This window comes from Zingiber officinale, chromosome 5A (assembly GCF_018446385.1).
Source record: "Zingiber officinale cultivar Zhangliang chromosome 5A, Zo_v1.1, whole genome shotgun sequence".
NCBI classification, from domain to species: Eukaryota; Viridiplantae; Streptophyta; class Magnoliopsida; order Zingiberales; family Zingiberaceae; genus Zingiber; species Zingiber officinale.
In genome coordinates, this window is record NC_055994.1 from 91156686 (window position 1) to 91175490 (window position 18805).

At 39.0% G+C, this 18805-nt stretch overlaps 1 protein-coding gene across 1 annotated transcript; it reads left to right on the plus strand.

Annotated features, from left to right (window-relative positions):
• Positions 1-1120: 1120 nt before the first annotated feature.
• LOC121980960 (probable mitochondrial-processing peptidase subunit beta, mitochondrial) lies at positions 1121-18476 on the plus strand. The gene is made up of 9 exons (XM_042533249.1): positions 1121-1906; positions 2805-2969; positions 3042-3179; positions 5190-5341; positions 5444-5552; positions 12875-12973; positions 16332-16397; positions 16519-16626; positions 18179-18476. Exons 1-9 carry the CDS (start codon positions 1253-1255, stop codon positions 18263-18265), a joined length of 1578 nt encoding a protein of 525 aa, XP_042389183.1. The 5' UTR covers positions 1121-1252; the 3' UTR covers positions 18266-18476.
• Positions 18477-18805: the final 329 nt, after the last annotated feature.

Below are 18805 nucleotides of genomic sequence, written 5' to 3' on the forward strand. Positions count from 1 at the left end.
CCCTAGGCCAACACTGAGGAGGTAAATCACGGGTGACTACTAGCCATTAGTGCAAATGACCAAGACATGGGGGAGGTTATGCTCGGTCACGCCGAGTTTCGACCCCAAGACCTCATGTGGCAACACCCCATGCCTTAACCATCGCACTGCCTCGAGGGGACGATGTGAGAGAAAGTATGATGAAAGAGGATGAAGAGAGAGAAAATGTAATGAGAAAAAATGAGGAGAGAGAGTGTAATGAGAGAGATTGAGGAGAGAGAAAGTATGGTGAGAGAGAAAGTATGATAAAAGAGAAAGTGTGATGAGAAAAAAGAGAACAGTGAGTGTGATGAGAGAAATTAAGGAGAAAGAAAGTACGATGAGGGAGAAAGTACAATGAGGGAGAAAGTACGATGAGAGAGAAAGTATGTTGAGGAAAAAAAAGGAAGGAGTGTGACAAGAGAGATTAAGGAGAGAGAAAGTGTGATGAGAAAAAAAGAGAAGAGAGAGTGTGATGGGAGAGATTGAGGAGAGAGAAAGTGTGATGAGAGAGAATGTATGATGAGAAAAAAGAAGGAAGAGTGCGATGGAAGAGATTGAGGAGAGAGAAAGTATGATGAGAGAGAAAGTGTAATGAGAAAAAAAAAGAGTGTCATGGAAAAAATTGAGAAAAGAGAAAGTATGATGAGAGAGAACGTGTAATGAAAAAAAAAGAAAGGGAATGTGATAGGAGAGATTAAGGAGAGAGAAAGTGTGTGATAAAATGATGAGAGAGAAAATATGATGAGAGAGAACAAGGAGAGAGAAGTGATATGAAAGAAAAAATAAATAATTATATTTTGATATTTGATATTAAGGGGAAAAATTTTAATTTTAGGTCAAGGGTATTTTTGGAATAAGAGAATATTTTGATAGATGAAAATAGGGTAATGACTCATAGAAAGGGAGGTACATGAGAATGAGTTATTACCCAATTTCACAGATTCATTCCTTTATTTACATTCTTATTTCTATAATCCAAATATTAAAAATAGTAATCAATAATTCTCATTCTCATTCCTCACTCCTATTCCCCTAAATCAAACACGCCTTAGACTTCCATATATTTTTGAGAGAGAAAAATGACTTTCATCTAATGCATATTTTTAAGTGAGAGAAATGGGGTTTGTTTAGTGAACGTTGGGGGCGTGGATAGAATCCTTCGAACTATTTCTACATCCGTCACCGGACCTCACTCCTCTGCCTTCCCGATCCTCGTTTCTCGGTCATAGCCATGGCGATCCGAAAGCTCCTCGCGCTCTCTCGCCGCCGACTCGTTCCCTCCGGCCATCGATCCACCTCCACCACCTCCGCTGCTACTCTGGCAACTCCAGCCGCCGCCGCCCCCTCCCTGGCCAAGCCCCCGGTGATGCCCTACGATCGGCTTGTCCAGGAAGTACGATCCAAGATCAAGAAGCTAGATGATCCCGACCCTCGATTCCTCCGATATGCCTCCCCTCATCCCGACCTCGCAGACCACACTCCCATCCTCGCCGCCCCCGAGACCCGTGTGACCACCCTTCCCAACGGCCTCCGCGTCGCCACTGAGTCCACTCTCGCCTCCCGCACCGCCACCGTCGGCGTGTGGATCGACGCGGGAAGCCGATTCGAGACGGACGAGACCAACGGGACAGCGCACTTCTTGGAACACATGATCTTCAAGGGTACGGAGTCGCGGACGGTTCGGCAGCTCGAAGAAGAGATCGAGAACATGGGAGGACATCTGAATGCTTACACATCGAGAGAACAGACCACCTACTATGCCAAGGTGTTGGATAAAGATGTGCCCAAGGCGTTAGAGATCCTTGCTGACATACTTCAGAATTCGTCTTTTGATGAGAAGCGCATTGAAAGGGAGCGGGATGTCATTCTTAGAGAGATGGAGGAGGTAAAAGTTCATCATTTTCACCTCTTTTCAATAAGAATTTTTACCTCATTGGATTGAGCCAAGCTCACTAACCGTTTAAAGTCCCTTTCTGAGTCGGCTTAGCTTGCCCATTGCCTGTCTTCATTGTTACCTTGAATTCCGTTATTGACTACTTTTTTTTGTACTGTACATGATTCGATTGTTAAAGCCCCTCTTAACCAATATACGAGGATATCCGTGAGAGTCCAGATGGCCACTAATATAATTGATTGATGACTGAGGCAAGCACATATTAAATAACTAAACAGAGACATCACTCTTCTTACAAATCTCATAGGAGCTTTTATATTGTGGTTATTAAACTGCTAGATTTCTGTAAAAACTAGAAGAAATTTCTGTTAGGTGTTTTCCCAGTGTATTTTGATTTTTTTTTTTCTGTTGCAAATTGCCTGTTCGTTTTAGTGACCATGACCTTTTATGTACAATATTGCATTATTGCTATATCTAACTATGCAAAACCAAAAAATATGTTTTACTGCTTAAGCACAAACTGATGAACCCAGTTTCACTTGTTGCATTAAACTCCTTGTGTTGTGTTTATTGATTGCCAAGCTATTGTAGCTGACCTAATATGGTCATTTTGCAATTTCATTGGAATCCACATTGATTTTCCTGTTGGATCTGATGATTTTTTCATAGTCTACATCACCAACTAATTAAAATCATCATAGGCAAATTTACTCTGTTGTGTTCAACAGAAATGCATTTTGAAATTTGATTCAATGGAAGGAAAATGATATATTATTTTTTAATCTTTGTAAAGACTTGGTTTGAGAAATTTCAGTGCATTCACAAGTCTTATTATTATATTTTCCTTCTTTGGTCCTATACACTCAGGTCCTTTCTCTCTTAAATACAGGTGGAGGGACAAACGGAAGAAGTTATTTTTGACCATTTACATGCGACTGCATTCCAGTACACTCCACTTGGCAGAACTATACTGGGACCAGCTCAAAACATTAATTCAATTACTAAAGAGCACCTTAAAAATTACATATCAACTCACTATACCGCCCCTAGAATGGTTTGCTTTTTTTTGTTCAAAATAACACTTTTTTTGTCCGGACACAGAATAATGTTGTTTATAATTCTTTAGGTTATCTCAGCCGCTGGTGCCGTTAAGCATGAGGATCTTGTTGAGCTAGTGAAAAAGAAGTTTCCAAAGCTGTCAAACAATCCTATTACAGCATCTCAGTTGATGGCAAGGGAACCAGCTATTTTTACTGGTTCTGAGGTGGGATCAAATGTTAATACTTTATGAAGTTAACCTTTCTTATAAAATGAGAGAAAATAGGATGAGGTGACATGAATATATTCAAAGATGATCAGATTCTATACTTGGAAATATTTAGGTGAAGTTTGGTTAAGGGGTTTGGGAATGAGAAAATGGATTCATTTCCAAACCTTGTGTTTGGTTGATGAGAATGGAATTAAAATTTTGGAATGAAACCTAAAAACTTGAGTATTGATGAAACTCACCTCCTCCCTTGGGTTTTGATGGGAATGAAAATGAGAATTAAGTTTTGGACGAAAATACTCTTAATATATTTGCTCAATTTTTCTTTCATATCACTTTCTCTCCTTGTTCTCTCTTATCAAACTTTCTCTCTCCTTATTCTATCATCATACTTTCTCTCTCATTATACATTCTCTTTACTTAATCTCTCCCATCATATACTCTCTTTCCTCATTTTCTCTCCCATCATACACTCTCTCTTCTCATTTTCTTGCATCATACTTTCTCTCTTTTCATTATCTCTCATCACACTTTCTCTTTCTTCATTATCTCCCATCATACTTTCTCTCTCATCATATTTTCTCTCTCCTCATCCTCTCTCATCATGTTTTCTCTCCCATCCCCTCGGGGCAATGCGATGGTTAAGGCATGGGGTGTTGCCACATGAGGTCTTGGGGTCGAAACTCGGCGTGACCGAGCATAATCTCCCCCATGTCTTGGCCATTTGCACTAATAGCTAGTAGCCACCCGTGATTTACCTCTTCCGTGTTGGCCTAGGGACGGGTTGGCGGGGGTTGGGGGCGAGCGAATTGGCCACCCGTGATTTCTCTCTCATCATATTTTCTCTCTCCTCATCCTCTCTCATCATGTTTTCTCTCCCATCCCCTCGGGGCAGTGCGATGGTTAAGGCATGGGATGTTGCCACATGAGGTCTTGGGGTTGAAACTCGGCGTGACCGAGCATAATCTCCCCCATGTCTTGGCCATTTGCACTAATAGCTAGTAGCCACCCATGATTTACCTCCTCCGTGTTGGCCTAGGGACGGGTTGGCGGGGGGTTGGGGGCGAGCGAATTGCCTTTTGCCACATGTTTTCTCTCCCATTATGACCCCACGGGTCATCCGAGTTGGTAAGTGGTGGCATGCTTGCCACATGAGGTCGCGGGGTCGAACCGCAGGGCTGTCGGGGCGTAAATCCCTGGACCCTGTGCACCTCACCCCACCATCACTTGCCCGCTCGGCTACCGTGATTTACCTCCCTCGTGATGGCCTGGGGTCGGGTGCGGTGGGGGCGCTAGGGGCGAGCGATTTCGTCTTTTTGCCACATGTTTTCTCTCCCATTACATTATCTTTCCTTATTTTTTCTCATCACACTTTCTCTCTCATCACACACTCTCTCTCCTCAATCTCTCCCATCACACTTTCTCTCTTCTCATCCTCTCTCATCATGCTTTCTCTCATCACATCCTCTTTCCTCATTTCCTCTCATTACATTTTCTCTCTCATCACACTTTCTCTCTCATCGTATTTTTCTCTCACATCTAATTTTTCTCTTATTTTCCTCTACAGGTAAAAAAGAAAATTTTGGTTTATTCCGATAGAAAATATTCAACTAACCAAACATTATTTTTAAGAGTGATATGCATGCTCATATCCATTCCCATTCCACAATACTATGATTCCAATTCCCATTCCGATTCCTAAGAAAGAACCAAACGTCACCTTAATTTGAGTGGAAGGAATATGGCTAGAGGGAGAAAAGAAAAACACATTAGTCAATTTAATAGTGAATGATTTACTTATTTTTAACATTACTTGTAGCATTGCCTTACATAAAACTCAATTGGGAGGCATATGATTCATGCAACCGACCCCAAGTAGTTGTGGCAGATACAAATTTGATGGTGGTGAAGTCAACCTTTTCTAGATAAAGTTAACCTCTCTTAGATATGTTATCTTTGTGCAAGATTGTTTTTTCTTCTTTGACAACTACAGTGTGTGATATCCAGGTTAGAATAATAGATGATGATATTCTACTTGCACAATTTGCTATCGCATTTAGTGGAGCATCTTGGACAGATCCAGATTCCATTGCTTTAATGGTTATGCAGTCTATGCTGGGTTCTTGGAACAAGAATTCAGGCTGGGGGAAGCACATGGGGTAGGTGGTTGTTGTTTGTTTTATGCTTATAGTTTGATAATACTAGATTTTAACTTACATTGCTTTGCACTCCTTTATGACTATCTACCTGTATTTAAACAGTTCAGGGCTAGTCCAAAGAGTTGCTATCAATGATATTGCAGAAAGTGTAATGGCCTTCAACACAAATTATAAGGATTCTGGTCTTTTTGGTGTTTATGCAGTTGCCAAGGTTAGCCATCTTTTCCTTATATCTTATGAGATCCTGTGTTCGTACCATAGAAGTGTGATTGATTGGTATACAGGACGTTTATTTTGTGTTCTTTGAATTGGATACATTGAACTTTATTACAAACTAGTCATGATTTAGGAAGAATTTTGCAGTAGATCCTGGAATCATTTGCTATTCATCTAGTTTCTCTTAAATTTGTTAGAGATTCATTCTTGTTATGACTATGTATCTTTGAGGAGCTGCTATAAACAGATGTTTTGCTTTGAAAGCATAGTTATCACAGGCGTGAAGCGCCCAAAGCACATAGGTGTTGTGGGGCCTAAGGTACTAGGCGTATAGTGAGGTGCGTGCCTTACTAAAAGCGCTTGGGGTATAAATTTTTATAATTTAAACATATATCGGAATTTCTGCCAAAATATTTCACTAACAAAATGTTGGGGCAATTTCCCTAGGTCAAGTTTGACCAGTTTGACTAAGCTTGAGTTGAGTCAAGCTTGAGTCGGGATTTGAGTTTTAATGTTTGGCAATATAAGGAGATTGCTGGAGCAATTGCCCGGTTATAGAGATGGTCAAAGGGTTGACCAAGTTTGATGAGAATACAAGTCAAGTAGGTCAAGGTTGACAGGAGACTTGACTGGGAAAGTCCTAACTAGATGTTAGGCATTAGGAAAGTCCTAGTGAGGAGCTAGGCAACAGAAAGTCCTGATGAGGAACCAGGTAAGTGGAAAGTCCTGATGAGGAGCCAGGCAATTGGGAAGTTTTGATGAGGAGCCAGGCAACGGAAAGTCCAAGTGTGATCTTGGCAAAGGTTGTAAGTCCAAGCATGTGGTCTTGGCAAAGTAAGTCCTAGTGTGACTTGGCAAGGAGAACTCGATAACTAGAATGAGGCCGAAGGAAGCTCTTGAAGGCAAGGCGTGAAGGATGGGGAGATATCCGAGGGACGCAAGACTGATGGAGGAGGCTAGAAGACTAGTTCGAGGTTGGTCGAGTGTGGTGGTATAATCCGACAACTAGAATGAGGCCGAAGGAAGCTCTTGAAGGCAAGGCGTGAAGGATGGGAGATATCTGAGGGACGCAAGGCTGATGGAGGAGGCTAGAAGGCTAGTTCGAGGTTGGTTGAGTGTGGTGGTATAATCCGACAACTAGAATGAGGCTGAAAGAAGCTCCTGAAGGCAAGGCGTGAAGGATGGGAGATATCTAAGGGACGCAAGGCTGATGGAGGAGGCTAGAAGGCTAGTTCGAGGTTGGTCGGGTATGGCCGGATGCTAGGCATGATGTACCAACAGGTCATGGATTGACCGGATGTTGGTTTTAGGGGGCTTTGGACTTGATTGGGCAAGTCCACAGGAGCTGGATCGATCAACCGATCGATTGGCTCATGCCCAATCGATCGGTTGATCGATTGGGAGAGCACCCGCGGCAAAGGGTTCTCCTAATCGATCCATGGATTGATTGGGAGCCTTTGCCGATCGCACAGAAAGCCTCCCAATCGATCGGTCGATCGATTGGGAGGTTGGATTTTTGTGCGATATCTCTGGAAATCGCACGAAACACAGTGAATCGATTGGGCAATCGATTCAGGGGATTTTCATAGAGCACAGAGGCGCTTTGGATCGATCGGCCGATCGATCCAAAGCTTCCCCAATCGATTGGAAGCAATCCAATCGATTGAGATTCGACCGTTAGCGTAGATAAAGGCATTGGCGTGTGATTTCTTCGGTAGAACTTCATTCCTTTCTACACGAGCTTGCAAGGGCGATTTCCACAGCTTCTCCACAACTCTCCCCGCCAGTCTTGAAGATTCTTGGAGGCACGTCCAAGTCAAGAGGCGAGTTAGACAAGAAGAAGAAGAAGCTAGGGTTTTATTGTATAAATCTTGTAAGAGTTATTTGTATTTGGCTTCCTTCTTGCTTATTGTTTTATTATAAGCTTGTAAGACTTCTCCGCCTTCGGTAGTTACCGTAAAGGAGAGTTTTCATAGTGGAGGGTGTGTGAGTGTGTGGATCCTTGGACTAGTCACCTCTTCTTTAGGTGGATACCAAGTAAATCTACATGTTAGCGTTGTAGTGTGTTGTTTCTTGTATTTTCCGCTGCACATCATCACAAGAAGCAAACCGACGCAAGCGCGACGAAATGCTATTCACCCCCCTCTAGCGGGCACATCGGTCCCAACACAAAATTCAAATATTCCACCAACTATTAAACAATAATATAAATATAAAATTCACAAAAATTTAAATATTGAAATAGTTTATCTTCATTATCAAAATCAAACTTCAAATTAAAGAAAATCAAAATTAGTTAAATGAAAATTCTAAACTAATTTATAATTTGAATTTGTGAGGAATGAAAAAAACAAAATCATTAGAATGTAAATTTTGAACTAAGAAAAAAAAAACAAAACCGATAAAAAAACTTATGAACTTAAATCTGTTAGGAAAAAAATATACTATTATTGTTGGTGTAGATAACACCAAAATCGAACTTGTATTTTGATGTTATCAAAGGTTTAAAGTTAAGTCCTATTGTATTCTAATATATTTCCCAAATGTGCAGGCTTAAAGACTTGATGGATTTAGAGGACCAAACATCAGGCTTAGGTCAGCAAAACTAGATAACTGGGAGAGAGGACCTGATATCTGATAGGAAGTCCAATTGGGTCAACAGGACTTGACAACTGGTTGAAGTCCAAATGGAACATTTGGCAGGAAGACCTAGTGGATCAAGAGATCAGACGTCAAGTAAGTCTGCAAATGGTAGATGGAGTTAAGCAACTGGAGGAGATAGATCCAGTGAGGACAAGTCCCAATAGGACTGTAGGCGCGGATTCAACTTAGATTTGGAAATCTAAGTTGAGACCAAGACTAGATCCTGATTTTAATTAGACAGGATCTAATTCATAATTTTAATTATCTATGTTAACTCTGTTTTGCGGGTATTTGTTTTTGTTAGTTTGGACTAACATATTTTGTAGGAGCTTAAAGAAAAAATGAAGTTCAGATGAATAGTGCTTGATGTGCCTCAGTTGAGTGGAGGGCACCCTGAGTGAGAGGTTGGAGGTGCCCGAGGAGATAAACTTCGAGGATGAAGTTTTAGCATTGGAGGCGCCCTGGTTCAATGGAAGTGCCTCAGGTTAGAGCATTGTAGGCGCTCTCATCCGAATGGAGGTGCCCCCAAGTGAATAAAAGTTGAACTTCTCGAATCGGATCAGTGTTCATGGAGGCGCCCCGGATGAACCGAGGCGCCCTCAATGCCCTTTAAAAGAGGGGTTCGGCCACAATTTTCATAATCAATTTTGTACGAGCTTTCAAGTTAATTCTGTTGCGCTGCTTACGCCCAACTACTTTTTGCGACTCTACTGTGACTAACTGTTGCTGCAAGAACGACACTGACTTCGAGCTTCAACCTTCAATCAAAATTATTGTGGGTAAAAGATTGCTTCTTTTTGTTATTCTTATTATACTTGTATAGGAAAGTGTAGGATGTTATACTTTCCTCATTTCTGTATTCAACCTCTTTGCCCGAAGAATCTTCGGACAGAGAATTTAGTGAATTGCCCAATCAAAACGGTTCAAGCGATCGTGAGCATTAGAGTAGTAGTCACGGGGCTACGAACTAAGTAAAAACAAACGTTTTCTTACTTTCTATTGTGCGTTTTTAATTGTTATTTTTCGCTACGTACTTGTTTTTCAAGAAGTTTTTAAAAGTTTAAAAGAAAAGTTTTAAAAATGAGATTCATCCTCCCCCCTCTCTCGTTTTACAGTTATGACGAAACGCAAAGCAAGAAAGTGTAGCCAAATTTAGAAGACTGATGTTGATGTTATAGGCGAAAGAAGAGTTCACGTTTGAGAAGGGAGGAGAGGGGAGGTTGATGCTGATTTTTTAGGGCAGAGAAAAAGTCATGCAAGAGAAAAAGTCAAGCAAGAAAAATGTGCCGCATACATGTAAGTTAATGCAACATAATTAATTTAAAGGGTTTTTTTTTTAAATTAAAACTTCAATAAAGCGAGGAAAATTACGCCTTAAGTGTACCTTAACCTCTCAAAAGGTGCGCGTTTAAGCGCGCTTCATTAAAGTACTACGCTTGAGTCACTGCCTGGTTGTGCCTAGGCACAACCAGGCGTGCTCTTTTCACAACTATTCTTGAAAGTAATTACATTACTAGCAATTATAGAGATATTGAATCATCTTCAGTTGGATTGATAGGTGATGTTAGAGAGGAGGAGAAGGAGCTTCAGTCGGATTGATAGGTGTTGTTAGAGTGGAGGAGGAGGAGGAGGAGGAGGCAGGGAGAGGGCTGAGCAACCAATTGCTTGTTTGTTTACAATTAATTAGCACACTCCAAAAACAAGTCTAAATTACAAAACAATTTAAAGGACAATGCTCACAAGGGATATTTTATGCGACTCTTCATGGTCTATCACTCTTTGGTAAGTCACTCCTCAAAAATCACTATTTTTTCCTTTCTTAAACACCTTCCATGGATGGAGAAGCTTCTTATAATATTTCTTACAAAAAAATGATTGGCACGATACAAACTAAGTGATACAAAAGAAAGATCATGGACACCTCAACCAAATTTTAGTTTATTTTCCAATACGAATATAGTTGACTGCTTTAAGCTTTCAATCAACTGTTGTCCTCCTTAAGGATAGCACTAGTCATTGAATTTGCCTCTGGTCGACACATCTTGTTGAAGCTTTTAGATCATCAACCATTGTAGTTAAATAATCATTCTTCAATGACTCAATTTGCTTTTAGTCAATTATTCTTGCAAGCTTGGAAATCATGAACCACTGTGACTCACTAGTTAACTGTTCTCCAAATAGAGACAAATGAAAATATTCTCTTCCCTTCTGGTTTTACCTGACTGGAGGGGCCAATCGACTAAAGTCTCAATTGATTGAAAGTTACATTTGGTTGAGTAGATCATTGACTCATATCACTTCTAAGGTTAACTCGTGCCTAAACCTAGTCCAACAGATAACCCTTTGTACAAGTGCACTCAACTCTCAACATCATCCAAAGTTACATCTCAAGAGGATTTTCCTCCGAAACTTCACATGCTAAGAAGCTTTCTTTACTTCCGAGCCTTCCCTATCTACAAAACATCTGGTATCATTGACCTGCTCAGACTTGAATTTGTTTCACTTGCAATACCTATATGCACATTTATCACCTTTTATATTAGTAATCACAACATATTTTAACTTCTACCTTTGCACAAACATCAAAATTTAAGCATGATTGCATCAACAGTTTCACTATTGATGGTGGTTGATAACTTTGAATGTTAATGGATTGAAGTAATAGTTGATGATCGATAACCATATGACTCGAAGTTCACACATCTTACCGTGATTGTGTATGTCATACCCGTGCCACCAAATAATGAAATTTATGTTGTGTATTTTTTTACTTCAAAATTCATTATATTAAGCAACAATATATTTTTATAATATTCTTAAATAGTTACATCAATAGAAATTAGATGTCATCTATTTAGAATTTCATCCGGTCAGACCATTGCTCTTGCCAGATTGGTTGAACTTCATACTCTGTTTACTTAGAAGGGCAGATTTAAAAAGTGAGGGAAAGTTTTCCGTAGGGAAAGTTTTTCATTGCTTACTTAGCGAGGAAGGATGGATTACTCCTCCTTTCCTCTCTTTTCTGGTTATCAACTGATGGATGGATGGATGGATGGATGGATGGATTTGTAAATCCATCCGCGAATCTTTTTTTTGGCCCTTTTTTTATCAGCTCAAATCGGACAGAATACCTTTCTCTTCTCCTTTTCCTCTCTCTTCTTCTGCCGCATCTCCACCATGCCCACCAGCCACGGACCAAGCAAGGCGACCGCGCCTTAGGGCAGCACCGTGAGGCTACACGAGGCAATCGCGCCTCGCCAAGGCGGCACCGCGCGAACGCGCGAGGTGGCTGTGCCTCACGTAGGGTGGCGCTGCGTAGCCTCCCGCCAGCCTCACACGACTGAATGCCTCCTGCTTTTGTTTTTTATTTTCTTTCTATTATTTTTTCGCAAGATTTTCGCGATTCTTTTCCCTCTTCGTTCTCTTTTCTTTTCTCTTTTTCCATTCGAATAATTTTTTTTCCACATGTATTCCTTTCCATCCTCAATCTGCACATTTTGGGAAACAAAGTGTAATTCTCATCTTACTAATCTCTATTACAAAATGTAAATTGGTAGCAGTGGATTGACAAAGTTGACATGTAGAATTTAAGTATATGGTCAAGCATGAGATATGAATGGTAAAAAGGTCTATAAAATTAAGATGATAGCAAACACAATGTCATACCTCGTTAACATTGGTGCACATAAGTATGCAATTGCAACGTAGGAGTTAAATGAAACATGTGGGAATTGTAACTGAAGTGGCTTGGCATCAAGTGGTTCTAATTAGTGTAACTATCGTATGATGAAGCATGTCTTAGAAAATTGTATGTGCATAGAGAAGGAAGGGTAGTTCCTTTATACAACGTATTCAGCAACAACAACCAAACTTTATCCCACTAGGTGGGGTTGGCTATATAGATCTTTTTACACCATTGGACTCTATCCCCTACTATATCATTATCTATGCTTAAATATATTTTATCTCGTTTTATTATTGCTAACTAAGTCTTTTTTGGTCCTCCTCATTTGTTGTGTGTGTTTATCATAGTTTCACATCGTCTAACTGGAGCATTTATTAGTTATCTAAGTACATGCCCGTATTCAAAGATTGGAAACTTTTTGTGTGATTTAACTCTAATTGTGGTCAACATCAAATGATAGTTGTAATGAATAAATCTCATTTTTAGATTAGTTTCAAAATTGCTCCATATTGATGGTATGAATAACGCGTGATGTATCCCTCAGGCAAGTAGATTTTCTAATCTTTTTTACCTTTAGGTTGTCTTGTTGAGATGTTATCATATATGCAATGCACAACAGATTTTCTCTAGATCAAAAGGGTATTATTCACCTTATTGTTAACATGTTGCTTTTTCGTATGACAACTCTGCCACTACATAGAACTATTGTGAAGCATGCATCACACGCTGATTAAAGTTCTTGTGCAAAGTTACTTGTCTAGCTTAAACTCTCAAGCATTTTGTTTCAAATCTTTCTCATTTTGCTAAATATACTAAATTGTGCTAAGGGATCTGAAATATAAAGCTAGATTGTATCAAGATAATGGAGCATGATTCCTATCTGCTGTGTCTTTTTCTAATAGAAAACCTGCATTCAACTCCTGCCAGATTCATTTCACATAATAACTAACATTCACATAATAACTAACATTTTTCTCATTTATTACCAGCCAGATTGCTTGGATGATTTGGCCTATGCAATAATGCATGAGATAAGCAAGTTGTGTTACAGAGTTTCAGAGACTGATGTTATTCGTGCTCGAAATCAGGTAATTAAGTGATCCAATGTACTTTTTTAAATTCTATACATAACTGCATAGCTATATTCTGAACATCAAGATGATGTAAATATGATCTTGGATACTTTCGATGCAGAAAGATAGTTGATAGCTTTCCAATGAGCTTCTGTTTTTTTCTTTTTTCTTTTTCCTTTTTTCTTTTTTCTTTTCAAGATGCTACATGTAGCATCTTACTAGTTTAGTACTTTGGTTAACATCTTTCATATAGAACAAAATTTTTATGAAACTGCACAAACAGTTTGAATGTGTGATTCTGTGGGACTAATAGTTAAGGCAACTAAAATAGTGTTGGTATCTCCTAAGTTACCTTAGAATTAATTTCTTTTGAGAAAGTACTTGCAGTAAGGTCACTTGTTGCATTTATATTTTGCAACTCAAATAACCAATGTGAATGTGAGTGTATCGAGGAGGAAATGCCCATCTACAGCATTGACAAAGTATGTCTTATAAGATGTAGAAAAGGTCATGGTTTATTTTGGTTATTTGTGTTTCTTTGATACTTTGAGCTGATATAGAATTCAAGTACATCATACAATTATTCTGTCAGAAGAACTTGTGCCGTTGGAATATATTTTACACTATTGTTTATCTTTTTAGAAATGTATGTTGTTGGTTTGTACTTTGTGGTTGAGAGAGAAGCATGGAATGCCAATTGATTGATTCTCAAAATGTTGACATGGATGCAAGAGTATTAGTTCATTGCATATATTTCTCATCATGTGCCTTCTAGGCTAAAGGGAAAATTCAATAAAACATTGGTATGCTAGCCATAATTCAAGGATCAGATTGCTAGACAGAAAACACTCGTACAAAAGGTTAGTGTACCATGGATTTGGAAGGTAAGATATATGATGAGAATATATCAGATGAATATGTGGGACCATAAAAGAGGGTTGGTTTAGCAAATATGTCTAGCTATTAATAAGCTTTAATAGATATATGATGAGAAGTATATGTTTAGTATATGCATGTTTAATGATGGTGATTAAACTCTAAAGGTAGACAAAATAAATCAAATAAGAGTTGAATGGGTGAGAGGTTTAAGGGAAACAAAGGTAAATTTTAACTTAGTTGAAAGTGATTTAAAAAAGTATTGATTTAGCAGAAGATAAGAATTACGTATGTGGACCTTGTTTTTTTGTTAATCCAGGTATCGTATGTGGACCTTGTTGAAATAACTAAGGGGTGGTGAATAGTGATTAACCCTTGAATATAAATTTTCTACTCTTGCTAAAACATTAATAAGATTACAGAAACAAAATTAGCGGCGGAAATAAAACATAAGCAAGTCAAGACATACCACAATGCTAACAGTACAATATAATGTGATTAGCAACCCTCGTTCCTACTCTATGTCCTACAACTCATTGAAGAGTCATTCCTAAAAGTCCACTATCTTTCTATTTCTTGGATACCTTCTAGTTCTGAAGGCGGGAAAACCTCTCACAACAATAAACTTTACAAGTTAATGCTTTTAGAGAATTAGGCTATAAAGAACCGCAAGAAAATGGAGAATAAGAATTTTCGTTAGCCTTTAAATGTTCCTCTTAGTTCTCCTTTTATAATCTTTAATATGCTTCAATTTTAATTACCATTCGATTGCTCTCTCACCAATAAATCAATTGGGTCAACTATTAGTCGATTGCTTGATCGCTCTAGCTTCCACTACAAATAATCTCTTGTCCCCTCGGCATAGTCTAGTGGCTAGCGCACGAGATGCTGCCACCATCAGGTCTGGGGTTCAAATCTCGGCATAACCGAAGTAAATGCCTCCTTCATGCGTCAGTCACTATTCTAAAGGCTAGTCATCCGTGATTTACCTCCTCCATATTGGTCTTGGGACGGGTTGGTAGGGACGTTGGAGGCGAGCGTAGTCATCTTTTGTCACCTTGAATACCCTAGACCCAACCATAGGCTGAGTTCGAACCAAATCCTGCTCAGAACCTTAACTGGGTCCACGAGCCAATTACATGTGGATCAACCAAAATTGTAACCGACCCGTCTAGGGATAGGCCGGTTAAGTTTCCAACCCCAAATGAATCGTGAACCACCAGTTTGAGCATACTATATTGGAGGGCTTAAATATATTCAAGTGTTTTTTTTTAACTTTTCCAAATTTTTGAATATATTTTTAAAAATTAAAATATGAATAATAACCGTGAGCCAACAATGAACTTTGACTCGAAAGTCGAAACATAATCAACACTTCGAAGCATAATCAACACTTCTAAACTGTGAACTGTGGCTTTAAAGGATAAGGTTCGAGATTTTTTGAACCTCGAAACAGTGAGTTTGAACTGTCAACCATCAGTTCACAGGTGATCTGACTGTTGTAGCTTAAGTGTGTCAAATCAGCGGTTACTTCTCACTTTCTTGTAGAGTTCTCAAATTTCATCATCAGTCGATTCTCAACTGAACACAATAAAATGGAAGTCAATTGCCTAGTCAACAAGGTTCATCAGTTGGTTGGATCCACTTTATCGATTGGAACCTCTACAACGGTCATCCTAACGATCTACTTTTCACCCCTTAGCCCACTCCACATGTTATCCTTCATGCTTCACCTACTTAGTCCACCTTCTTCCAATTATAATCAATGTTGTGTCTCGATGCTCCTTGTCTTGTGATCATCCTCATTAATGACTTTTCACCCCGTAGCCTACTCCACATGTTATCCTTCATGCTTCACCTACTTAGTCCACCTTCTTCCGACAATAATCAATGTTGTGTCTTGATGCTCCTTGTCTTGTGGTCCTTCTAGTGTCCCGTTCGATTCTTTTTTAATTTCCAATGACATCGATCCATCGATCCAACCAACTTGGTCACACCAAGTTAAGTTCCACTAGGTACTCCAACACGACCTCAATGCTTCTTGTCCTGTCTTTCAGATGCCTCATGCAACCTTCTCCAAGCTCCATCGGACCTCAACCCATTGAGCATGTTGCTTTGGTATGTCAAGTCATCATCAGCACAACCTTATTATCAGCTCTGTGAGTTCGATGCAATTGGGCTTGTGATTGGTTGTTTTTTTAGTTCTGCAAATGATCGGCTTCTAGGACTGGGGAGAGGTAGGTTATGAAACAATCTGACTTGCAACACAGAATATGTGGCCTAGATCTCCTGAATTTGACTCATATCAAGGTGCAACTTGCAACACAGAAATGTATACCTTGAAAGAAATCTATCTCGTTTGACTATAGTTACAAATTATATAGTTGTTATGTTTTGAACCTCTCTATCAATCATAATCTGAATGCTTGGCAGGCCAAGTTTATTTTATAGTTGTATTTTTTCAATTATAATTTTCTAATAATCAAGGATTTTACAGCTTAAAGCTTCTCTACAACTTCACATGGATGGTACCAGCCCTATTGCCGAGGATATTGGCCGACAGGTAATATTTGACAACGTACAATGATTGTTCACTAGCACAGGATATAATACTCAATTGCACAAAGTTTATCTTGTGGCCAGCCAGCTATCTTCTTTTTGCTACTAATTCTTTTTCTTTGCAGATACTTACATATGGTCGTAGAATTCCAGTTGCTGAACTTTTTGCTCGGATAGATGCCGTCGATGCAAGCACTGTTAAGCGTGTTGCTAACCGCTTCATATTTGATCAGGTGAAGTCTTCTCATTTCTTTATGATTAAATTCATAGTAATCAACTAATCAGGAAAAAGGGATGTAGGAACTTAGAATCTCTGGGGTACACCATTAGTTACATACTGAATTATTGTGGATGCAAATTGAACCCAACCTAATACATTTATTTAGTTCAATTTCTTCTTGTTGAACAGGATAATTAATTAACTATAACTAAAATGTCTTCACTTAATACATATATTATTGCTGGTGGAATATTAAGTGGTGGATATAAGTGACTTGGAATCTCGTCGTGGTATGCAATTGGTTCGACCTCTACATAGCAGAAATCTTAGTCGAATACAAATAGAACTGAACCAAATGCATACATTTCTGTCCAATTCCTTCAGATCTAACCAGATAACTAATTAACTATAACTAAATGCCTTCAGATAATGCATTTTATCATTGAAGAATACCTATTGTCGAGGATAATTTTAAAAAAAAAATAATGATGAAATCATGAAATTCTATTTCAGTATTTCCATAAAGATGACCCATTTGAGCCAAAACATGATAACTCTGTAGGAGTTGGTAGATTATGCAAGTGATGAAGCTGTCCATACTGTGTAATAGCTGCTAAACGTAAGATTAGTTTTTGCAACCTTGTTATAGATTAGTCAAAAAGGCATTGCATTAATGGTGTGTTTAGTTGGTTGATTGAGTGTGTCAGACTGGACAAATGAGCCAGATTAAACAGTTGAGTTGAACGGGTTGATTTGGCTAGTTGGGTCAAAATGGTTAGATAGGACAACTGGACTGAAATGGGCACAGGTGTGGAGATGGATGGTCAGTCTAGTTTGGTTGGACGGGTTGGTCAGTTTAGATGAGTTCGTTCAGTGGGCAAATAAATTGGGTCGGCCAGTTTGAATAAGTTAGCTAGGTGGTTCATACAAAGTAGATCAGTCAGTCCGGACAAAATGAATGTGAGGACAAGTCCGGACAAAATGAGTGTGAGGACAAGTCAAGCCAATTGGATAGAACGGATCAGTTGAGCTAAATAGATGGAGCAGGTTGGTCCTGCTAAGATGACTAAACAATCAAGTTGGGCTGGGTGAGATGGTTAGTTGAATGGGTATAGTAGGTCGAGCAAACTGGTTGGACCAAAATGACCAAGTTGGTCCATACAGACTACAAACTCATCAGACTAGATGGGACAAGTGGGCTAGTATCAAGGTGGGTGCAGTGATGGCCAGAAACATTATATCCCAATTAGTAAACCTACGAGCAAAGACATTATGCTCCTGCTCCCAATCTATATGCCTTCCACATTCCTTTTTACCACCAAAATGCTTATCGAACACCTAGATTTCTTTGCCCATTGTTTTTATAATACCATGCATTCATTCAATTGTTTCAGAATGTACTTTGGCTACTTCAAAAATAAAATCCATAGTTCTTTAATACCAATACGATATAGCATTGTTGTGGAAGCTAGGAACAACACAAGCAGCGTAATCTCTGTCTCTCTCTAGTATTCATCCTCTTACTTTTTTTGAGGCAGCAATTTATCCAATGTTTGGCCATGCAGGATGTTGCACTTGCAGCCTTGGGACCTATCCAGAGCCTTCCAGATTACAACTGGTTCAGACGCCGAACCTATATGCTCCGCTACTAGTTCGAATTCTGCTCTGCTTTTGGTTGTTTGTTGTTATCTATCAGTTTCTTTGTTAGCTCACCTTCCTGAATGTTGTGGTAGTAGGTTATGTGTACCATTGCCATCAAAATGTCTTGGGTCTGAAACATCAGTTTTTTCCCTTTTCCCAATAAAACTGTTAACTGCCCAAGAGTTGAGAAATTCTGTTTTACTCGTAAGAATTTTCCTTCCATTTTGTTGTTTTCAAGGTTAGCAACTCGAAATAGTGGATTGAGCATCCAAACTGCTTCAAATATCTACTATATGAATCCATTTTAATGACGCTTAAATGATAAATAATACCCCAACTTACAAATACCCAACTCAAACATCTAAGATATATATGCATAAATTTAAATTTAATTATTAGCCATAATTAAATATTTCAAGTTACGTACTATTTGGATACTGATCCTGCTCCTCTTGCAGACATGAAATGATAATATAATTGATACTTGTACCCTTTTTTCCCCCCACGGACTGGTTAATAATATTATTGACAGTTGTGCATATAAAAAAAAC